The sequence below is a fragment of the Pipistrellus kuhlii genome, unplaced genomic scaffold, assembly GCF_014108245.1.
Source record: "Pipistrellus kuhlii isolate mPipKuh1 unplaced genomic scaffold, mPipKuh1.p scaffold_m20_p_24, whole genome shotgun sequence".
Taxonomy (NCBI): domain Eukaryota; kingdom Metazoa; phylum Chordata; class Mammalia; order Chiroptera; family Vespertilionidae; genus Pipistrellus; species Pipistrellus kuhlii.
Window position 1 is genome coordinate 5,096,996 of NW_023425523.1, and position 24,485 is coordinate 5,121,480.

A 24,485-nucleotide genomic window follows, 5' to 3' on the forward strand; every position below is an offset into this window, starting at 1 on the left:
CCTTTGACTCTGTGGTTTGGGTGGATCCAGGGGCTGCGTGGGCATTTTGCTCTCGCCCTAATAGCCATGTGGTGCGGAGAATGCTCGGAAATTATACCATCTGTTAATTATCCTTTGAACCGGGGTTGGGTAATGAGACTCTCGTTTCTGCCGAAGGCTCAAGCCAGCACAGGGAGAAACTCAGCTCTCGTTTAACTCTCTGCTTTCGTACTAAAACGCGCTCCTGAGTGCGAGGGAGCAGCGGCCTCGGCTCTGATCACGGAATATTGTTCTGGAGCCGAGCACCAAGGCAGGGGGTGCCTGGGAAGGCAGGACGGGGCGGGAGGGGGGCCCTCCAGGTGAGTGGCCTTCCCGCCTGAGGGCAGACAGGTTGAGGGATGCAAGGAACCCCTCCCTTCAGCTCCAAGCAAGCTGGGCAAATAGTCCTTAATCCTCTCCCCGCCCTGTCCCCAGGGCCGCAGGACAGAGTTGCCTCCTCCATCCACGCCCACCTGCTCAGCTATTTCCACTTCTCAGAAGCAGGAAGGAAACTCCCAAGGCTTCTTCCTATGCTTCGCAGAGTCTCAAACTAGGGCATGCCCTCGTGGTGTCCTCCTTGACCCCTATGGGAAGGGCTGCCCACTTCATGGAACTTTCAGCTGTAAGGACCATATCTATATTAATAAAAGGGACATATGCTAATTAGATCGGACATCTAATTAAATATTCTGGACATCCGACTTCCTTCCAGACAAAGCATGGTGGTGGGGGCTGAGGCAGAGGCAGTTAGGGGCGATCAGGATGTCAGGGCAGGGCAGTTGGAGGCCATCAGGCGGGCAGGGAAGGACAGTTGGGGACTATTGGGCTGGCAGGGGAGGGCAGTTGGGGGCAAATGGACCAGCAAGGGAGCAGTTAGGCATCAATCAGGCTGGCAGGGGAGTGGTTAGGGGGTGATCAGGCTGGCAGGGAAAGGCAGTTGGGGGCCATCAGGCAGGCAAGGAGTTAGGAACCAGCAGTCCGATTTCGAGAGGGATGTCCAACTGCTGCCACGCTGCGGGATGGGGCCTAAAATGGCAGTCAGACATCCCCCGAAGGGTCCCGGATTGGAGAGGGTGCAGGCCGGGCTGACAGGCCCCCCACTCACCCCATGCATGAATTTCATGCAACGGGCCCCTAATATATATATAATCTCAAAGAGGAAGGGAGAGGAGGAGAGATAGAAACATCAGTGATGACAGAGAATCATTGAAAGGCTGCCTCCTGAATCCATCCCACTGGGGATCAAGCCCGCAACCCAGGCATGCGCCCTGACCTGGAATCAAACTGAACTATGACCTCCTGGTTCCTAGGTCAAGGCTCAACCACTGAGCCACATGGTCGGGCGATAGCTGCTACTTTTAAACCAAAAGTTTATTCATTACCTTTGGTCATTTGGTTTCCTCCCTCCCTCCCTCCTATGGGCTGTTTGAAGAGTCCAGCAGTTTTCTTGTTGAATGTGCTGCAGTCCGGATTTACCTGATTGAAGATCCCCTTCAGAGAGGAAGGCTATGGTGTCGGCATCCAAGCATGAAAACTTTCCCTGGGCCTTTCTCTCGAGCCTTGAATAAAAGCCAACTTCCTCATATGAGGCCACAGAGCCTGGTGGGGAGGGGCCCAGCCTCTTCTCACTCCTCCCCCTCCCTTCACTCTGATCTGGGCATCCTGGCTCCCTTCCAGCTGTTGAACTTGGCAGTCTTAAAGGTTCCCTTCTTCGTGGTAGGTGCAGCAATTTGTAGGAACGTAAAGTATTTATTTGTTCATTTACTTGGATAACATCTGCTTCACCCACCAGCCAGCAGGAAGGTCCAGGAGCAGGGACAATGCATGCACCTTGAAATCCCAGCACCTGGCCCCCAGGAGACCCTCATAAACATTAGTCAGGTGGATGAGTGGATGAATGGGGGGATGGCAGAGAGGAGGGATCCGGTGTCCCTCCATTCCTGGAGCCACCATCCCGGCAGTCAGGCCACTAGGCTCCTGTGTGGACAGTCCTGCAGACACTGACTTTGCCCACAGAACTTCATTCCCAACACAGCTGCAGCCACGAGTCCTGGGCCTGATGTCCCAGCCACGTTACATTGACTTTCTCTGAGGCTGGTGCTGGTGCCCTAACCGGTTTGGCTCAGTGGATAGAGCGTCGGCCTGCAGACTGAAGGGTCCCAGGTTCGATTCCAGTCAAGGGCATGTACCTTGGTTGCGGGCACATTCCCGGTAGGGGGTGTGCAGGAAGCAGCTGATCGATGTTTCTCTCTCATCGGTGTTTCTAACTCTCTATCCCTCTCCCTTCCTCTCTGTAAAAAATCAATTAGGAAAAAAAAAAAAAAAAAAAAAGATGGCGCTGGATGCCTTAACCCAATGATAGTTTCAACCCACAATGCCAGTCCTGTTTGCCGAGGGTAGCTCAACAGGCCAGCATTCCACACAGATGTATGGTTTGCCTAAGACATTGCTGAGATCATCTTTGGCTCCTAAGCACAGAGGGGAAGAGATGGAGCCTGGGGCTGAGCCATGAGTAGCAAATCCCAAAGCAACACCTTCAATAACTTGGTTGTTCCGTTCATCAGAGCAGCCGAGGGGAGAGCCCCAGCCATGCTCCAGGCACCAGGTGAGGTGGGAGAGGGACGCACAGGAGCAAGACTCCAGCTCTGGCCTCAAGGGACAAACGCGCTGGTAGAGTTGTATTCGTTGATATTTCTATGCGGGGTGAGAAGGGTCAGGGAAGGCTCTGGAAAGGAGGTGGCCTTTGGAGGCCCTGAAGGGGAAGGAGGAAGTCCTCAGGCAGGCGGCAGGAATGGCATCCAGGCAGAGGGAGCAGCATGAACAAATATGGAGGGCTGCCGGGCTGGTCCGGGCCGGGGAGGTACGCAGTCTGGGGCTGGGGACAAACAGAGCAGGAGGGCCCGTTCATCTGAACTGTGGCCACAGAGGGTGGGTCTGGACTGTGACTGAGAAGTCTGAGTCTGGGTTGTACTATATATATATATCACACAAATTTATATATATCGTAGAGGCCCGTATACCGAGCCTCTAGTACACATGTAAGATCTTTGGTTAATCTCTTCCCGCCCTCCCTCCTCCCCCTTCCCTCTGAGATTCATCAGTCTGTTGCATGTTTACATGCCTGTGCGTTGAACATCTGCTCCCTGGTGGTCAATGTGCATCATAGCTACTGGTCAAAGGGTTGAAAGGTCGAAAAGTCAGATGGTCGCTTAGGCTTCTATACATATAGATATAGATGGATATGTATATATCAATATATTGATCTCAGAGAGGAAGGGAGCAGAGAGAGGTAGAAACATCCATGATGAGAGAGAACCACTGATTGGCTGCTTTTAGCATGCCCCACACTGGGGATCAAGCCCACAACCCGGGCATGTGCTTTGTCTGGGAATTGAACTGTGATCTCTTGGTCATAGGTTGAGGCTCAACCACTAAGCTATGCCAGCTGGGCCGAAGACTGGGTTTTAATTGATATGTGGAGGCAGCCATTGGAAGCACTTTGGCAGGGGAGGCACGGTCAAGACTGTGGCACCCACAGACTACTTGGCACAAAGAGCAGTCCCACGGGAGGAGGGCCTGGGGTCTGACAGCCCAGGACGGGGACCAGGCTGGTTGCGGAAGGAGCAGATCTGAGTGAGGGAGGGACTCAGGGGGACTCTGAGGCTGTGAGGACTCAGTGGGACTGGTGAAGCTGGCTGCTGAGGATGCAGAGGGGTGGTCCAGGGTGGCTCCAGGGAGCTTGTTTTGGGTGCCTGAATAACCAGGGGAGAGTGGGCCAGGTAAGAAGATAGACTCGGACTTTTGGTTTTGCCATCCTGGTGGTGGAAAGGCTCGGGTGTATATTGGGAGGTGGGGGGCTGGAGCCAGGGGTGCATGATCTCCTGGATTTGGGATCAGAGATAGAGAGTATGCAGAGAAAGCACAGGGAGAGGCCAGCACCCAGGAGCCTGGAAACGCACTTAGGGGCGGCACTAACTCCTCCTGCCGCTTCTCCAGCCCCCACTCGGCCTGCCCCCTCTCTGCACACCAGTCCTCAGGCCTCCCCTGCTCCCTCCTGCTGTTCCCGGTGCGGAACATTCCTCCCTCCCTGAGAGGGTGGAGCCCAGAATGTCCAGGAGGTGGCCGAGCCTGGGTGCCCACTGTTTACCTAGGAGGGCATGGAGCCAGCTGGGCTCAGAACTGCAGGCAGGGCCAGGCGGGCGGAGGGACGGCTGCCTGGAGGTGGGGCATGCCGGCAGGTTGGTGTGCTGTGGGGACGGGTGGGGAGGGAGTCCTGGGAGAGCTGGCTGAGGACCCGGGTCTCAGGGGCACTGAGGGAGGGCGGAGAAACCCAGGGCACAAGTAGACAAGGGCTGCTTGGGAGAGAGAGGAGAAACATCATTTCCTCTTTCTCAGAGAAGATGGGAGGAGAAGAGGATCGAACGCTATTCTAGGTGGGTGCTAAAGCTGAGACCATCTTATCAGCCGTTTACATCCCAGGAAAACCATGTTCCAGACCATTTCTGCCAGCAGGTCCTTGGTGGGGAGGGAAGCCCCGGGCCGACAGGGGGACCAGGGCTGTTCCCCTAAATGCAGGGCTTGTCAGCCAACCAATCAGAGCAGCGGAGGAGGAAATTCCCTTCTAGAAAAGGGGGCTTTCTCAGGATCCGAGGCCGCCGGGACCCCCTACCTCTTTGCGGCAGGGCCGGGCCGGGCGGGGACCCAGAGGAGGAGGACTGGCAGGGTGGGTGGCTGGGTCTCCTTCCCGCAGGTAGCAGGGGAGTTCTGCCCGGGTTTCTGCAACAAGAACCTGCCTGCAGCACCCCGCCCCGTGGGTGGGGGGGCTCTTAAAAGGGCAATGTCAGAGGCCGCGGTGCCAGCCCCAGTCAGGCTCCCCCAGTGGAGAGGCAGGGCTGGGCCCCTCCTTTTGTGTGCAACTAGGAGGAGCTTTGGGGAACCCCACGCTGGGAGGCGAGGGGGGTGGGGCAGGCCCCTCTCCTGGCGCAGGCTGTGACATGCAGCGCATTTCTCTGGGCCCATCCCAGCTCCGCCTGTCAGGCTCTTCCCGGGAGCCTGGCCAGGGAGGCTGGGGGTGGGAGGAGAGCAGGCTGTCTGGGGACCTGGGAGAAGGAGAGGGGACCTTCAGGAAAGGAAAAGCAGGACAGGTCCGTGGCAAGCTCCCAGGAGAGACCTCACCACTGGGGGTGTGGGCCCCTGGGCAGCTAAGGCTAAGTGACCCTCCCTGCAGGCAGAGTGCAGGCCGGTTCCTTGGTCTCACTTCGGATGCCCACAGTTGCCAGCTTCAGCATTTCTTCCTGGAAGTCTGGCTCCTGGGAGTCCCTGTCTCCTGGTAGAGAGAGGCCTGGCGTCTCCTCTCTTGCCTGAAGCACCCAGGACTGCATCTTGGGCCCTCAATTCCTGGGTGTGGGAACTGAGGGTTGCCGAGGGACCCAGGGCCGTGACTCACTCCACTCAGCCCGTGGGGGTTGTTTGCTCACTTAAGTAACTTGGGCAGCTGGGGCTGGAGATGGGGCAGGTCAAGGTGCCAGGGATGAGGGCATCAGCCGTGGGTTGCGGAGGCAACAACTGCCAGGGCGGAGCCCAGGTTAGCTGGGCTCGGTCCCAAGTGCTCGGCTTCCAGGCCAGGCGGCCGTTCCTAAACACAACACTGGCATCAGCCGGCCCAGGGCTGCAGGGAGAGAAGGAGGGGGTGTGCAGCTCACCCTGGAGGCAGCAGGCCGCACCTTCCCAACGACGGTGAGTTCTTTGAGAGCAAGGCCTGTGTCCCTTCCTTCTGTGACCCCTGCTCTAAATGGTGCTGGCACAGGGACAGCGATGGTAGAGGTGTCTGTCCATGTGTGCGCCAGCCTGTGTTCTTGTGACCTGCAGGGCAGGACCTCAGCCACAGGGTCATCCTTTCCTTCACAACTTACAGCTGTTTTTCTCCTCTGGCTTCTGGGAGGGGGGTACTTTCTAAGGCTGGTGAGCCCATGCAACACCTGTATTCCGAGCTCCCATGCATTCCTGTTCGCTAGGCACGCTCCCAGTCCAGTCCACGCCCTGACCCAGCCGTGGGGCAGGTAGGGGAAGATTGGCATGAGGAGCTGGGCTGCCAACAGCATAAGGCAGGAGGCTCTCTGCATAAAGCAGCAGGGAGTTCTGGGTGCAACCAGCCCCAGAAAACCAGTCAGGTGAGAGGTGGCCAGCCAGTGCAGGGGAGCTGAGAGGTGGGCCCATGCGCCCCTGGCCTCAGGGCCCTGGCTTCTACCTTCCTTCACAGGCCCAGGAGCTGGAGGGTAGAAGTGGGGAGTGCAGGGGCTGTATGGCTAGACGGGGATGCTCAAGGCCATCGGAAAGTTTCCATCTCCAAAGCCCAGTGGGCTTCTGGAATAGGGCTGGGTGGTGGTGCGCAAACCCAGCCTCTTGCCCCGTGTAAATGCCTTTCTCTAAACCCACTAGCCAAGGTTACAGCAAGGTGAATCTCTGGTCCTTCTGAGTAAGTGTGAGCGGCTTTCTCTTTTGTCTCCTGGCCCCGGCTGTGATCCCAGAGCTGAGGGCAAGGGGTTACGGCAGAGACGGGCTGGCTGGCCCTGCCTGTGGCGAGAGCCCCTGTGGCCCCCCTTTTTGGGTGTCCCAGTTCTGACAGGATTCCAGCAGCAAAATTAATAGGACCAGCCCCAAGTTCCCAGTGGGAAACCAAGCACATGAGCTGGGTGCCAACCTCCAGCCGCAGCCAAGGGAGATGGCTGCTGGGGACTAGGGATGCGGAGATGACTTAAAGGCTCCTAAGGGACAGGCCAGCTCAGAGTCCTCCCCGCACACACAGCAGGCACCAGGAGTCCTGGCTTCCACCTGGCCGTGTCTCCTCTCCCTCACCCATGTGAAGGAAGGGGTATAATCACGTCCCCACCCTCCCTTCGGGGACTGTCACAAAGATAAAAGGGACCATCTATAGGAAGCGTTTCAGGCTCCTAGAAGAGAAGCACCCGACCGACAAGAGGTGTTATTACAGCAGAGTGTTTGGAGATTGCAGATGAAAGGCAGCGGGTAAATAAGGAGCCTAAACATCACTCTCCCCAGAGCAAGGGTGCGCTGGCTACTGGGCCACAGAGAGGGAGTAAAATGCCCCCAGTCCCCCCACCCCCCCTGCTGGCTACCTCCATCCTTCCGGCAGCAGCAACAGGCTGCTGAGCACTTGGTCTCCCATTTTGGAACGACTGCGAAGAGAAGCAGCTGTTAGTAAAGCCCTGCCTTATGCTCTCGAATCTAGGACCTCTTTTGGATTAAATATAGTCGCATCTCCCTAAGACATCACAGCCTCCCTCCCTTTCCAAAGAGCCCTTCCCACGGAACAGAAGTGTGGGAGGCTTTTTATACCGGCTGGTCTCTAAGCTAGGCCCGCTTCACTGCGTGGACACAGGAGCAGGCTTAGAGGAGGATCCTGGCCCTTGTTCCACAGGCTGATGTGGCTAAGGCTCAACATTCTGCCTTCGCACTGGAGCCTTCACCAGATCTACCCCAGCCCTCGCCTGCCTTTTCCAAGGCTCTCTGACTTGCTACATGGAACAGCTTTATTTAGGAGGAAAAGCACAGATGAGTGTGGTTCCAGGGAGAGCTGCGAGCCAGGGTTTGAGCCCCAGGCGGAGGACCGAGTCTCCGCCTCCGCTGGGGAGCTCCATGGCACGGCCTCCTGGTCCTCAGTGGTTGCATCCTAGGCCCATGCGAGCAGACAGGAGCTCTGCGGTGTGGAAGCAGAGGGTTCCCGTTCCAGCAATGCAGTCAGACGGTGCAAGCGATCAGTGGGTAGGTATATCTGGCTTCTCCGCCCTCGGGCAGGCTCCAGGATTCCAGCTGACAGGACTGGGGGGACGGAATGTTCAGGAATCGGTGACCGTCAGGCTCTGCAGCTGGCTCTCCAGGCTGACGTCCGCTGCCCCTTTGTTTTTGCTGCCCTCCTGCTGCTTCTTCTGCTTCTTCGATGGCTCCTGGTCAATGGGCGCAGGCTTCACAAAGGGAATCAGCTCTTGGAGACCTGGAGAGGAAGAGTCAACCGAATCACCCATCGTTTCTCAGAGCTAGAGCCCTCAGACCTCTGCCTTTGAACACAAGGGCACCCGTGATGGTTCCACTCAGTCTTCCCTTCCCGTCGGAATCTCAGCGGCATCTCAACGGAACGGCAGGCCTATCCTGGCTACTTTCTCGCTCTTCCCTGCAGTGCCCAGCACCAGAGACAGGCAGAGTTTGGGCGACTGTGTGTGAACAGGAAGACCGGGTCCATTCGGAAAGGGGCCACTATTCAGGAGTGTGAAGACCGAGGAGGAGGAGGAGGGGCTGGGCCTCACCTGGCGGCATGAACTCCTTCAGCTTCTCAGGCACGAGGATGCCCTTCTCCGTCTGGTAGTTCTCCAGGATGGCGCAGATGGTGCGGGTGGTGGCACACATGGTGGCGTTGAGCATATGGACAAACTCCACCTGAGCAGAGGGAGCACTTCAACTCCACCCTTAGCTGGTCTAACTGCCCCCTGGGAGCCACCACGCCGGAAGCCGGACTCCCCCACTGCAACTAGCCAGTTCGGAACCATGGCTTCCACCTGTTCCTGAGCCTTTGCTAAGCCTGGATTCTGTTTGGGATTGACTGCCTATCAATCCCAAGGTGAAAGTCCAGGAAGACCCCTCATGTCTCCGGGAGTGGCAAACGAGGCTGATGTAGGTCTCAGTGTGGTTTTTTTTTTAATTAAATGCCTCAGTGTTTTGAGGAGAGTTGGGTGCTTTGAGGGGAAAAGAAAACACTGCCGCAGGGGCCTCCTCTCTCAACCCCCTTCAAGCCCCTGACGTGGAAAAGTAGGGCCTGGAAGTTGGGTTTGAAGAGAGAAGCTTACAACCTAGACCTCCTTGGGTGAGAAGAGGGCAGGCATGGCCTAGGCCTCTATTTGGAGCGACAGAAAGCAAAGCCCCAAGGAGAAACGTCACATGTTTTTGCAGAATGGCCAGAGCCCGGTTTCCACCTAAAAGAACTCAGTCCTGACTCGGAAGAAGTCATGTTCAGGCTCCCTTTCTGATCTAGCCTGAAACGCGCAGGTTTTCCCGCGATGCCGGGGAGTAATGCTCTCCGAGGGCCGAGAAGTAAGACCACCCCCCTCTGCACCGCCGAAGGCCCCGCGGCCCGCCTCCCCAGGGCCCTCTACCTTGTCCATCATCTTCTTGGTTTGCCCGTATCGGATTCGGAGGCGGCGGGCCTGGTAGTCTGTGCAGTTAGAACAGGAGACCAGCTCACGGAAGGCTCCCGAGCCCGGAAACCAGGCCTCCAGGTCAAGCTTCTTACTGGCAGCGTGATTCAGAGAACCTGTAAGGAAACACCCGCACAATTCAGGGAGGAGGGATGGTATTTCAGAAGGCTAACCTTTAGCAAACCCGAAGAATTCTGTAATTCACATGCCGGCCCCAGAAGTGAAATCACGCCCAGATATTCTTATCGGCAAGCGCTCCCGAGGGAGGAGAGTGCGATCTTTTAATTAATGTGGCCGTTAATTGGATCCCGAGCTGCTTCGCTGTGCGGGGCGGGTGAGAACCGTGGGCTGCGGGCGGGGGAGGCTGGTACCTGAGACGATATTCACGATGTGGTATGGGATCCCCAGGGCCTGGTAGAACTCCTCCGCGGTGGCGATCATCTCCTCAAACATCTCCCACGACTTGTTGTCGTGTGGCGACGCGTAGACAAACTGTTCGATCTGCAAAGAGGGGCCAGGGAGACGGTGACAACGGGACAGGGCAGATCCACCAAAGAACCAAAGATCCTCTGGCCGCTAAGACCTGTTCCTATACCGCTGGGAGTCAGGCGACACTAAAGGGTACACCACAGAGGCTGGGTCCCAGCAAAAGAGATGGGTGCTGCCCTGGGCCGGCTGTGCAACAGGAACACGTGTTTCTGCAGAGAGCTTACCGCGCATGTGCCGGGCGCTGTTCTAAGTGCCTCTCCTATTAACTAATTTAATCCTTTCGGTGGGCTAGTGAGGTGGGTACTAGTATTATCCTCCTTTATAGCAGAGAGTGGTGGAGCAAGCTGCCCGAGGTGACACAGTGGGTAGGTGGTGGGGTTGGCATTTGGACTCGGGCAGCCTGGTTCCAGGGATGGTGCTGGCAGCTACTCCACACCACGTGCTGCTCAGGCTCTTCCCCAAAACACAGACGTAGGCAACAGGAGGCAAGACTGGACCCTTAGCTCCTGCCTCTCCTCTCACTTCCAAGGACAGACAGGTAGAAGGGGCCTGCTCCTCACCCCGACTTCCCTACTAACCTTCTCAAACTGATGCACTCGGAAGATGCCGCGGGTGTCGCGGCCGTGGGAGCCCACCTCCTGGCGGAAGCAGGTGGACAGGCCAGCATACTTGATGGGCAAATCCTCTGGCCGTAGCCACTCATCCCGGTGGAGAGCAGCGATGGGCTGCTCGGAGGTGGCAATCAGGTATTTCTCATCATAGGAGTTGTCGTCAGACTTTTCACTGCCTTTGCCAATCACCTGAAGGAGGAGGGAGCTTTACTGGTTAAGAGGGAGGGAGGAGGACCTCAGCTAGAGCAGAGACAACAGGGGAGATGTGAGCGATGGGACTTGGGGAGGGGGAAAGTTTCTTTAACCCCTGCCTGGGACTGAGGAGGGGACACTAAAGACAGGGGAGGGAATGGGTCTGTTCCAGTCCCAAATGGGGTCCCTGATAAAGATCGGAGAAAAGCAAATTAAAAGGAGATTAAAAAAATTGTGCTACTTGTACTTATCTAATAAATAAATATATTTGTAAATGATGTGGAATGGCCAATGGTGGCAGGTGTACCATAAAACCTGAACTGGTAGCAATATAATGTAACCCACTCAACAAATATCTGTGAGACACACAAGGCTGGGCCAAAGGAGACCTGGTCTCCGCTTTCTTGGTGCTTATGGGTCAGTCCAGAGGGTATAATCCTCAGCCACTTTGGTGGCCAGTTGACAAGAATGACCTTCTGAAGCTGGACTTGAATCCTCTGGCTCTCCCTGAGATGGCCCAGGGCTGAGAGGAGCCACAAGCAGGAAGCCACATCTATGCCAAGAAAAGCATGGCTTGACCTATGGAAGCTTCCAGTCTGGGGTCAGGAGTGGGAGGACACGAGAAGGCTGTCCACTTCTATAGTGTCCTTTTGTCCGGCCACTCAATAAATACACTTCTTTTCTAGCTCATGAAGCTAAACCATGCTTATTTGTTTATTTGTTTGTTTGTTTGCTTATTATTTATTTATTTTTAATGCCCTGATCGGGAATCGAACCATGACCTCCTGGTTCATAGGTCGACACTCAACCATTGAGCCATGCCAGCTGGGCAAAGCATGCGCATTTAGACACATCACACAGATGAGCTGGAGGAAGAGATCAAACAGGCCCTAGGTTTGCACTCACTGTCCAGCACAGCAGCCACTGGCCACATAGAGCTACTTACGTGGAAATTTTACTTCCTCAGTTGCATTAGCCACTCTAGGTGCTCAACAGCCACAGATCTAGACCACCTCCATCACGGCAGGAAGTCTACCGGACAGCACTGCTCTGTATCTGTGAAGTTCAACTTCCCAACGAAAGAAGTTTTTCTGCCCCTCTGCCCAGCTACTCACCTTGTAAAGCTCTTCATCAAACTGGCTGAGCTGTGCCACCTCCTGCATGACCTCCTTCCTCATGAAAAACGGGGTATAAATGGGAATGTAGCCTCGATTTCCCAAAGTGCGAAGGGCGTACTGGATGAGTGCCTGTTCCAGGAACACCAGGGGCCCCTGAGGAGAGACACAGCCTGGGTGATTGGGTTCTGTCGCCATCAAGTTCAATTGCTAGAATTCCCTCCGAGGCAAAGGGGCCAGTAGAATGTGACTACCCAAGGGCACACAGGAGGCCAGGAGAGACAGTGCACCCCAACAACCAACTCAGGAGGTTCGCGAGTCCTGAGCAGACCCCCCAGGCAAATTGCAAAGAGAATTCTCTTTCAGATACCAAGCGAGAGGAAAGGAGTAGTGGCCCCGCATACATGGGAATGTTTTCTTGTGCTAATTCTCATAACACTGGACTCATTTGCATAGAGCAGAGCATACCTATGCATGTGTGTATACGGAGAGCATAGTTGGCCATTGAAAGGTTAGAGGCACTGACCACAGTTGAAAATCCACCTATAATTTTTGACTCCCCGCCCCCAAATTAACTATTAACTACTAATAGCCTACTGTTGACCAGAAACCTTACTAATAACATAGTCAACATGTGTTTTGTGTATCATATACTGTGTCCTTACAGTAAACTAGAGAAAAGAAAATGTTATTTTACAAAATCACAATGAAATAAAATCAATTTAAAAGTCATAAGGAAAATACATTTACAGCACTTATAGGGGGGGAAAAAAACCACATATTATATAATGAATGGGACCAGCAGTTGAAACTGTAGTTCCAAAATTATTTTACCATGTCTTTCTAGAAGCCTCTCTGAGTGCACCTGCCCTCTGTCCCAGCTAGCCTGGGTTTGCCTCTGCCTGGCGGCCTCCCAGCACTCCGGGCCTGCCTACCCCACAGTTCTGTGCACCAAACAGAGCCATGGACCGAACCTGACAAGCTCAGGGAGGCCAGCATGGTAGGCCCTACAGGCTCAAGAGACTGAAAACAGCCACGGAGGATGGCCTGGCCATCAACATTTCCAACTAAAAGCCCATCTTGGCAAATAGGTGGTCCTATCAATCTTTTTTTTTTTTTTAATATTTTATTAATTTTTTTTACAGAGAGGAAGGTAGAGGGATAGAGAGTTAGAAACATTGATGAGAGAGAAACATCGATCAGCTGCCTCCTGCACGCCCCCTACTGGGGATGTGCCCGCAACAAAGGTATTATACATGCCCTTGACCAGAATCGAACCTGGGACCTTTCAGTCCGAAGGCCAATGCTCTCTCTATCCACTGAGCCAAACTGGTTAGAGTGACAAAGGTCAATCTTTACCTTACCTGAGCCCGTCTGCAGCCTTTCTGAATCTAAGCTGTCATACCTTTGAAATGTCAGCCGCATCTCCTTTTCCAGTCCCCTCAGGGCCCACCCACCAGGGACAGACCACAGAGCCCTCACTGTCCCCTTGTCTCCCAGCTTCCTCTCTCTGTACTGGAAATGTTCACGGTTAACCGTCCCGTACTCACCAGCGTAAAAGACGTCCGTGTCTCTCCGGTTTACTTTCTAACCAATCCCAGAGATTACACCGCTTTGCTTTCTCCCACCTCCCAGATCTACCACCGGTGGATTCCACGCACCCACCCTCTTCCCCACGGAAGCCTCTTCCTTCGATTCTAATGTAGAAAGTAAGTTGCAAAACTGCCCTTCCTCAGAGCATTTTCTAATTCCCTTGAGATTTTGCTTCCTGGCAATTGTCATCCGTTTGTTTCAAGTCAACTCGTAAAAAAAATTCTTTATAGTTTTGGACGTTTCTTAGGTCGACAGTACTTGTCACGGTGGCTTTTGACTGTTACTTGTCTGACTGTCAGATTACACGGAGCTCGACAAAGGAGAGACTGTTCTGACTCAGTGGGCAAACATACGCTCCCTGCGGGGCACTGAGCAGCGGCTTTTGTCTGGGGACCCCGAATGGGTGCGCTCTCCTGCCTAGAAGGCAGGGCATCTAATTGTGGTAGAAAGGCAAAAACAAGTGTGGATTTGGGGGCCTCCTTGAGTGGGTTATGTTTTCTGCACCGTGTTTTATAAATTCCTTCTTTTTAAAAAAAATGTATATTTTATTGATTCTTTACAGAAAGGAAGGGAGAGGAATAGAGAGCTAGAAACATCGATGAGAGAGAAACATCGATTAGTTGCCTCCGGCACACATCCCTCTGGGTATGTGCCCGCAACTAAGGTACATGCCCTTGACCGGAATCGAACTTGGGACTCTTGAGTCGGAAGAACGCTCTATCCACTGAGCCAAACCGGTTAGGGCTTAAATTCCTTCTTTAGAATCCCACCCCCACTGGTTCCTGACTCACCTTCAGGAAGTACCCTCGGCTCCCAGCCACCACGACCCCTTTTTCGCCTTCAAAGCCATCGACCATCACCACCAGGTCCACGTGCGAGTACTTCTTCCTGACAGCGCAGTCACCCCAGGTCCTCTCCACTTTGTTGTCCGCGTCCTAAGGAAACAGGACCGGGATAGAAAGATGCACGGCCTCTGAATTCCACAGCCTCCATCTTCCCAAACCCGGAGCTAAGAACCACCTGGAGCTTTGTGAAGCCACGGCTTAACTCAAACTCAAACATGAGGTTTTGGTCATCGTGTCCAGAGACTAGGGAAGGGAATTTGCTAGAGAATTTGTGCTCAGTAGAGAAATAATCATTTTTAGATTCCTAAAAGTTATTCTAGCCATGAAACTCAAAGCATGATTGTCCAAAAGATCTCTCTCTCTCTTTTTTCTTTTACCCCTTTAAATGCTTTGTACAAGGATACCTCAACCCTAGACAATCAACACTGCCTGGGATGCAGAGGAGAATGTAGTGTTTTGTTTTTTCTCCAGGCTCTCATTGGTCCCAGGGCCATAGGAGGGTGGGCTCAGGGCCCCGGACCTCCCTAGTCTGCCACCCCAGCCAGCAGAGAGTTTAACATTCCGTTCACCAGGGAATGAATGAAAGAGGCACAGATGGGCCCCGCTCTGGCTGGGGTGTCAGGGAACAAAGGCTGGGCTCAGAGCAGCTTTGTGCTGGGGAAGCTCCCACTCAGCAGGAAACTTTTATCATGCAGATTCCCCTTCGACCTGCAGCTTCTCAGCAGCTTCTCAGCGGGGGTGTGGGTGAGGGGTGAGGTTGATTTAGCAGATCCCTCCCACGAGACTGGCTGCTACCAGGGGCAACAGTGGCGGACAGCAGCCAGATGCAGAAGAGATTTCTGAGCCCGGGAGTCTGCTACCTGTGGTCTCTGCCACTTCCCAATCAGGCAAGGATCTGACGCTTTCAATTCTCAACTGGTGGGCAGGGCGAATGCACAAAGGACCTGCTTCTGACACAGGGCCCTCAGTGTGGCCTTGTCCTCCTTCCACGAAAGGAGCGATGTCAGCTGTGGCACCTCCACGCCTACCTCATCATTACTGATGGGCACCGAGGGATGCAGAAGGTTCCCGATCTCTCGGAGGTTCTCAAACCGCTCTTCCTCCAGCTTTATCCGCTGGGTGTCACAGTTGAGGATGGCTTCATCGATGAGGAGTCGGAGTTTTTTGATCTGTGACACTTTCAGGTTCTGTGGACGAACAAGCCAGGCCCGCAGCCAGGCCACAGGGCATCAAGGACAGAGCAGGGAGGCGACTCTGTCGCCCTAACCCAGCTGCGCTCTGCCGACAACCCTTGGGATAGCCTTTGAAAAACTGACAATGGAGACTTTCAAAGCGACCTTGCCCTTACAGACCCACTGGCCTTTCCTTCTGGGGTGCCTTCGGCAGAGAGGAATCCACTCTGGCCACTCCTCTGGTTCCTGTATATCTCAGGAATTTCAACATTAGCCCTCTGCAGGGCTCTTTCTTCCAGAACCAACGGATTTAGCACCCTGTTACGCACTGCACTTGGCTTTCTTCAGGAAGGTTATACATTTATCAGGAGCAAGAGACTTTGTCTTAAGCTAACTTTGTATCCCTCTTTGCAGATATTTCAAACTGCACTGATTTCTTGTGGGGAGCCCTGAGCAGGTAGGCTCAGACAGGAAGAGCGCCCCCAACCTAGCTCTTTAAGCACAGCAACAGCTTTTAAAATTTTTATTTACTTATTTAACACGGCTTTTTTTGTGTTTATGCTCTTTAAAAAAAAAAAAAAAAAATATATATATATATATATATATATATATATATATTTCTTTATTGATTTCAGAGAGGAAGGAAGGAGAGAGAGATAGAAACATCAATGATGAGACAGAATCATTGATCCGCTGCCTCCTGCACACCCCCCTTCTGGGGCATCGAGCCCACAACCCAGGCATGTGCCCTTGGCCAGAATCGAACCTGGGACCCTTCAGTCCGTAGGCTGATGCTCTATCCACTGAGCCATGCCGGCTAGGGCTGTGTTTATAAGCTCTTGCTATGCTTTTGTATTATGGGTTTTCAGAAAGGGTTTAGCGACTAAAAATCTGAAAATTACTGCTCTAGGCCCTTTATAGAGTGACTGTTCACTGAATTACAATAAATTAAAAATTATCTGACTCTGGGAAAAGAGAATATAAGCTAACCATAGTTCCTTTTTTCTCTTCTTCCTCCCTCGACTCTTCCACTCCATCTGTCTCCCGCTCTGCTGTCCCATAAAAAGTACAAAATATATAACAAGAGGAACAGGGACCTGTCCCAGCTGCAAGGACAATGCCGTATGCAGCAGAGTTTGAGCATTTACTTTTCTTGGAAGATAAAAGTAAATGCTCAAAGATAAAAGAAGAGAGACCCCAACCTAGAAAAGGACAATAACTTACAGCTAAAGTGTCTGGAGTGATGTCATGGAGATTTATCAAGTTCTCCGGAACGGACTCATCATTTCCCACTGGCTCTTTTTTCTGCAAGAAAAACAAAGAAACAAACAACACTCTTAAATTAAAAAAGTTCTGACATCGTAAGTGCACATCAAATTAACATCACAGAAACTAATCCCAGAACTTCCTGCACAACTGTCTCTGAAAGAGGCAACACTTGGGAGAAAGAGTAGCAAATTGGACGTGAGAACTTAAAAGTTTCAAGTCTCTATTCTGCCGCTTTCTAGCTTTTTGATCCTGGACAGACTGATTAACCCATCAAGGTCAGAGGGCTGACATCATCGGGAACATGCGAAGGTTTGCCCTGGATGTAGAAGAGTGTGGGCACCAAAAATGGGTGAGCACAGCCAGTGAGGCTCAGTGATTGAGCATCAGCCTATGAACCAGGAGGGCACGTTCGATTCAGGTCAGGGCACAGGCCTGGATTCTAGGATCGATCCCCAGTAGGGGGCTTGCAAGAGGCAGATTCTCTCATCATTGATGTTTCTATTTCTCTCCTCCTCTCCCTTCCTCTCTCTGAAATCAATTTAAAAGTATGTATATATGTATATGTGTATATATAGAGAGAGAATGGGTAAGGATGCTCATGTGCTGGGTGCTCAGTGCTTGGGCAGAGGCCTGGGTGTGAATCTGTGAATCCCTGTCTACCTGCTAAGAACAGTCCCAGTGCTGAGGCTATTGGGGGGTGGGGGTGGGAATGGATGGGATGATGGGATGTTAGAGAGGCAAGGGAAACTTTTTGAGGGAAAAGTCACAAAATCTGGACCTAAGTTTAGAGCAGTCAATGCAAGCTGGCAAAGAGCAGGGATGTACCCAGAGCTCGTTTTCTCCCCCTTCTGATTTCTGGCCTCACCCTTCTTTATGATATTCTGCCAAATCATTTCTAATCCTTGTCCACAGCCATGGGGAAGATAATTTTAATTAATAAATTAAATTATCAAGGGCCATTATAACAAGACCTGAGCCCTGGCCAGTTTGGCTCAGTGGATAGTGTGGGCTTGAGGAGTAAAGGGTCCCAGGTTCCATTCCAGTCAAGGGCAAGTATCTTGATTCGGGCTCCTCCCCTCCTCCCCATCCTGGGCCCTGGTTGGGGCGAGGTTGGGGCCTGTGCAGGAGGCAACCAATTGATGTGTCTTTCTCACATCGATGTTTCTCTCTGTCTTTCCCTCTCTTCCACTCTAAAAGATCAATGGGAAAATATCCTCAGATGAGGATTAACAACAACAACAAAAACCCAAGGTGAGATTTAGGGTCTGTTTTGCAAGTATAAATAAAATGTGTAGGAAGCATACTCAATGTCCTTAAAAGTCTTAAAAAAAAGTCTATATATACAATAGGCAATTATACCTATACAACCTCATATCCACTGTGCAAAACTGAATCATGAGGAAGGATAATATCTTTTAAGGACAAAAACGTGGAAATCCTTTAGACTCATTACACAGTCCCACCCACCAAAGCGAGAAGTCAGGATTCCAACCATAACCCAACTCACATCCTTCCATGACCCAAGCAAAATCATCTCGAAAAGTTGGGAAAGTCTGAAAATATCACAGTCTTGACAAGAACAAGCATAGACTACTGAGGCCGAAAAAAGTGGCCCAAACCACAATATTTCCCAAGGAAGCTGAGGCTCCCTTGCTATCTGCAAATCCCTCGGAACAGAAAGTTCTGCGTTCAAGTTCTGACTCTGCAGCTAGCGTAATTTAGGAAAGCCCCTTCATTTCCTAAGGTTATTTCCTTGCCCTTTCTTTATTTTCTCTTTTCCTTGCCCTTTAAAGAAAGCTGATAATTGTACCACCCACATTTGAGGTTTAGAACAAAGATCAAAATCAAAATGAGATGTATACAAAAAGGTTTGTAATACTTTCAAGTGCTATACAAGTGAAAGCTAGCACCATTCCCATGGACAGCAAAGGAGAACACTCCTTACAGGGTTAGCAGTAAAGGGACCCAAGAACCTATAATAACAAAAGTGTAATATGCTAATTAGATCGGACGTCATTCAGGACAACCTTCAGGACAAAGTCGGGGCTGTGAGGGAAACCTGGGTACCGGGTGCCTGCCAGCGGTTCCTGGTGCCAGAGGGAAGCAGCCAGGGGAAGGAAAGCCTACTTTTTGCACGAATTTCGTGCACTGGGCCTCTAGTGTTAAATAAAAACACTTAGTCCTATCATATTCTTCTTTTTTAAATTTCAGAGAGAAGGAGAGAGGGAGAGATCAGAACTTCAATGATGAGAGAGAATCATCAATTGGCTGCCCCCTATTGGGGGATCGAGCCTGAAAACTGGGCATTTGTCCTGACAGGGAATAGAACCGTAACCTCCCAGTTCACAGGTCAAAGCTCAACCACTGAGCCACACCAGCCAGGCTAGCGGAATCTTTTTGTTAAGTTCTTTACTGGGCCAGGTTCCTAATGTTTAATTTTTTGGTTTAGTTTAGGGGTTTACAACTTAAAAATTAGACAGGGTATAGGGTGGATTTTATATGTTTTTTAAAAAGTGATTAAGGGGATATTTTATTTTATTTTATTTAAAAAAATATATATATATTTTATTGATTTTGTACAGAGAGGAAGGGAGAGAGATAGTTAGAAACATTGATGAGAGAGAGTCATCGATCAGCTGCCTCTTGCACACCCCCTACTGGGGATATGCTCGCAACCAAGGTACATGCCCTTGACTGGAATCGAACCCGGGACCTTTCAGTCTCCAAGCCAACGCTCTATCCATTGAGCCAAACCGGTTTCGGCGATTAAGGGGATATTTTAAAAGAAAGATTAAAAACATGTACTCTTGCCGAAACCGGTTTGGCTCAGTGGATAGAGCGTTGGTCTGCGGACTGAGGGGTCCAAGGTTCGATTCCGGTCAAGGGCATGTACATTGGTTACGTGCACATCCCTGGTGGGGGGTGTGCAGGAGGCAGCTGGTCGGTGTTTCTCTCTCATCAATGTTTCTAGCTCTCTATCCTCTCTGTGAAAAATCAATATATTAAAAAAATAAACAAACATGTACTCTTTTGAATACCAAAGGAAGGGCAGAACTAAAACTTAACATTCTTCAAGCATGGGAGGGTTTTTGGATGAAGGCCACCCATTGTTACTTATAACTGATAAGAATTCCAGGTTCTCGGTATCGGGCCAGGTCCTCTACATGTAAACAATTTCGTTCTCATAATTCTGTTCTAGAGGTGAATGTTCGCACTATCATTTCAGATGAGAATAACTGAGGCTGAGAAGTTAACTTGCCAAAAGTTGCCTCAACTTTTCAGGTCGAGAAAGAACTCGACAGAACTAAACAAAGAACCTGAACTCTGCCGCAGAAAATCCTTCTGGCACTGGAGGCTGAACTCAAGAAATAACTGGGGGGGGGGGGGGGGGGGGGCCCGCAATGGTATATGTACAAAGATAATAATTTAATAAAAAAATTAATAAAAGAAAAAGAAATAACTGGGAAAGATTACTGGTGGCATCTATGTTCTTATAAAAACAGCATAAACAACGGAGGACTTAGTATGGCAGGACTCTGACCTTGCTATAGACTGAAGGTCAAAAGTCAACAGATTCCCATGTTGAAACCTACCCTCCAATGTGATGGGATGTGGAGTTGGTATCTTTCATAGGTGATTAGGTGACCAGGGCAACCTCATCAGAGACCCCACAGAGCTCCCTGGCTCCTTCCGCCCTGTGAGGACACAGCAAGGAGGCTGCCTATGAGCCAGGAAGTGGAAGGGGCCCTCACCAGAGACCAAATCTGCCTGGGCCTCGAACACGGACTTCCCAGCCTCCAGGACTGTGAGAAATAAATTCTGTTGTTTAGAGCCACCCAGTCCATGGCAGCCAAACAGACTAAGACATATCTGAATACAGAAGATGGACTCGCCCCCTTAGTTCCTTTTCTTTAAAACATGTACTATTTTCAATATCAAAGGAAGGACAGAACTGAAACTTGACATTCTTCAAGCACAGAAAGATTTCCCCTGGCTGGTATGGTTCAGTTGGTTGGGCGTCCTGTGAAACAAGTCGATGGTTTGATTCCTGGTCAGGGCACATGCCCAGGTTTTGGGCTCCATCCCCAGTATGGGGCATGCAGGAGGCAGCCGCTGGATGTTTCTCTATTGTTGATGTTTCTCTCTCTCCTCCTCTCCGTCCCTTTTTCTAAAATCAATAAAAACATATTTTTAAATAAAATAATTCCCCCATAAGGGTAAGAAATTTGGTATCCCATAGACTCAGACACTAAACTAGAAATTATTAATAAGATTCAGCACCTCGGCGGATAGTTCTCTTACCTTCATTTTCTCTCCGATTGTCTTGCTGCACAGGTTCTTCAGCTTGTTCAAGTTGTCGGCCCGAAATCTGCCTGAAGGATAAAGAACCCAAGAATATTCCAAAGATATGCAGGTAGTTAAGATTCCTCCCTCTCCTAATCATGGCTCCTTTGGACGGATCTCAGCCCAAGGGCAGAGAGCAGGCGGAGCTACAGCTTCTGTCTCAAGAAGCTGTGAAATCTTGTAGCTTTAGAGCCCCACATTTATTGGCATAAATTGTGACAATAGGGTCCCCCAGCATTTGGTGACAAGGAAAGGGCCGCTCTGAGGCCGAAATGAAAATGTATCGGAACCTGGATGACACGGTTGTAGAGTAATACATCTGAGGAATTAATCAAGTAATGACAAACTGTTCGATTTCCTTAAAATTTATTTAAGAAACAACGTAGTGTGCAGGGGGATCTAGAAAGCGGGCAGTCAGATGTCTTTTCCCATGAACTTGGTTGCTACATCTCTATGCTAGAAATGGTCAATGTTATTCCCTTTGCTTTGACATAATGCTCATCCTACAGCCTTCAGATTAATTTTACTTTTTACATATTGATTTCTTTTGGGGAAAACAGGGTACTAGTCAGCCTGCTTAGGTATTCTGGCCCAAATTAACTGGTATTGTGGTTCATTAGTCCAACTTTTGCTTCTAAGCTTTTGGAGCAATTTGGTAAAAATCAAGCTTTTAACAAGTGAAATGATGACTAGAAATGCAATAGCATCTAGACGTAGTTACTGTTAAAGCCTTTGCCAAACTTTACATTTAAACTGAACGTTAGCTCAGCTGGCGTGGCTCAGTGGTTGCGCATTGACCTGTGAACTAGGAGATAATGGTTAGATTCCTGGTCAGGGCACATGCCCTGATGGTGGGCTCGATCCCCAGTGTGTTAATAATATAAATTTCGGATCATGGGTTAAATAAAACATGTTCCTAAAATTAACTTTACCTGTTTTCCTTTACATTTTTTAAGTGGCTACAAGAAGATTCATAATTATACCAGTAGCTCACATTGTATTTCTATCAGACAAATTTAAGGTATGTAGATCACTGTAAGACTTAAGCCTGGAGGCAAAAATGACTAGATTTTCATTCCAAAAAGATCACACGTCCTGGGTGTGGCAGGGTGGGTGAGACTGGGATGAAACCGAAAGCAGACAGTGGTCCCAATGACAAAGGCCTGACTGGAATCGGCAGTCAAGGTTAAGAGGAAATAACAACTTCAATTTATAATAAAGAGAAATCTCATTCAGAATGGCACTTTTGGGGGGATGATAGGATTCTGGTGATGACCAGATTGCAAGATAGATGGATCTTATATGCCCAGATGTGTCCTCAGAAAACACAGTTGGAATCCTTGAAGTTATAAGGATGCTAAAATCTGTGGTGCTAGGGCTCCACGTTTTATCCAATTCCTTTGAAAGCCCTAGTGACACCTTGGAAGTGTAGAGGCAGACAAATCGGTACTGCTGTCATGGAGGGCCTTCTGAGGCTCGCTGTGTCCTCAGTCAGGGAACACAAGGAGTTCTTAGTGTGGCTCAGGGTTTCAAGTCCTTGTTGCAGCCAATGACAGGAGAGCCCCAACTTCTGATCTGAGGTTTGGGTATAAAAGAACTTTGATACAAGATCTGTCAATGTCCTACGCGGGCAGCTAGCGACTTGGGAAAACTCATTAACTCCTGGAAAACTGGAAAGGGGCAAGAAGTAAAAAAAAATCAAATCATAGATGTGTTGAAAATAAATGAAAAACTGCTTTTCATACAGAAGGGCAAAGGCCCTGAACACAGAAGATATTCATATATATTATAAAAAGCTTTATCGCCCTGGCCGGTGTGGCTCAGTGGATAGAGCATCAGCCTGCGCACTGAAGGGTCCCAGGTTCAGTTCTGGTCAAGGGCATGTACCTGGGTTGCAGGCTCGATCCCCAGTGGGGGGCATGCGGGAGGCAGCAGATCGATGACTCGCTCTCATCATTGATGTTTCTATCTCTCTCTCCCTCTCTGAAATCAATAAAAAATATTTTAAAAACAAACAAACAAAACCTTTGTCGAACCCTTACCTAGGAGCAGGTACAGTGCTAAGTACGGGGAATATATGTATACGTGTGTACATGTATAACCTGTATGCATATGTATACCGTAGGTACTGGGACATACAGGTGCATAAACCACAGCCCTGTCCCTGAAGAACTCACCCCCCTCACCATATATGCATTCATTACAAAAGGGATAAAACTTCCTGGAGATGTGTGCATTGTATACAAGAAAAGAGCTCACACATTCAAAGGAATTTACTGCTGAGCAATGGGTAACTGGATAACAAAAATCTGATAATTCTAATTTGGTAAAACAGTGTTCAGTCAAGTTTTTTTCCTTCCAATTAATTTAATTCCATTACAATTCAGGTTCAGGTGGTAGGATCTCACAGTCACAAACTACCACCTTAGAGTGACCGAGAGACATGGAATTAACAGGCAGCCCGAGTTAAACAAATACTCTCTTGGTACCCAATACCCTTATAAATTCAGGAAAAGCAGTGTTCCCACTAGAAAGCCACCACTGTGCTGGACACTGACTGCCTTTGCAGTGTGCTGTCATAAACCTGGCTCTCAGCTGGTTGCAGACTTATTGCATCAGACAGAAATCCCATGTGCTTGACAGCATCCGGTCAATCAGTGGCTACGCCAGTTCATTGTAGGCAAAGGATTCTATTATTTTAGTTTCGTTTCCAAACTCTACCAAGATCTTTCCCGGAATAGCTCCACAGATCACAATGACACAGCCTCAATAATCACACGCCTTTTTCTTGCCTCGCCTCCCCATGCCTGATCTACCACGGAACAGACTTTTCGCGATTTTGAAAGGTCTTGATCACAACCCCGGGGACGATTTTCCCCACAGCTCCCGGGATCACTGCTTCTAGGCAGAAGCGGGCTCCAAGGACCCCAAATGCTTCCAATGTGGGTGGAGTGACCCTATCACGCTGCAGATGAGCTCGGGCCGCAGCCTTTCGTCCTATCCAAGTAGGAGATCACTCTGGCCTTGCGGACGAGGAGAAAAAGGCCAGAGGTGACCAAAGATGAGCGTTGGGAAAGGGGAAACCTCCCACCCGGGCTTTCTGGGGGCTCCCCTGCAGCGGGAAAGCCCTGACAGCTCTTGATGAGCATGCGCCCTGCTCCTTCCCTGACCGATGACCCACACCGGGCGCGCACGGGAGAGAGCACGCACCGACCCGCCGACGCGAGCTGTGGGACGGTCCCGGCTACCCAAGCGGTTTTGGGGGATAAGGAACGCCTCGGAGCCACCGCAACCTGGGAGGGGGGGTCACACGAGGGGCGGAAGCTGTGGCTTCAGGAGCGGGAACGAGGTCCGAGAGCTGAAGTTGGGCTTATATGGGGGGACATCCGGGACTCACATTTTCGCCACTCGCCGTCCGCCTTCACCAGCCGATCCACCAGTCCCGGGTCCTTGAAGCGGTTCTTCTGCGTCTCTCGGATGCGGTCTGGGTCCCCTCCTTTGTCCTCCCGAAACAGGTCCAGGTCCAACACCATCTTTCCTCCTTCCCCGGTCAACAATGAGGAGAAATGAAGCTCAGGAGCCAGGGAGTCAACCAGGGAGTCAACCAGGGACCAACGCACTGCGCCTGCGC

At 50.9% G+C, this 24,485-nt stretch overlaps 1 protein-coding gene across 1 annotated transcript; it reads right to left on the reverse strand.

The window, feature by feature from the left end:
* Positions 1–7,550: 7,550 nt before the first annotated feature.
* SARS1 (seryl-tRNA synthetase 1) lies at positions 7,551–24,485 on the reverse strand. Its single transcript, XM_036452621.2, has 11 exons — positions 24,252–24,485; positions 20,813–20,883; positions 16,466–16,546; positions 15,098–15,256; positions 14,016–14,159; positions 11,632–11,787; positions 10,292–10,513; positions 9,596–9,725; positions 9,183–9,340; positions 8,340–8,469; positions 7,551–8,029 (listed from the first exon to the last, which is right to left on the reverse strand). The coding sequence occupies exons 1-11, from the start codon at positions 24,385–24,387 to the stop codon at positions 7,875–7,877; spliced, it is 1,542 nt and encodes a 513-aa protein (XP_036308514.1). The 5' UTR covers positions 24,388–24,485; the 3' UTR covers positions 7,551–7,874.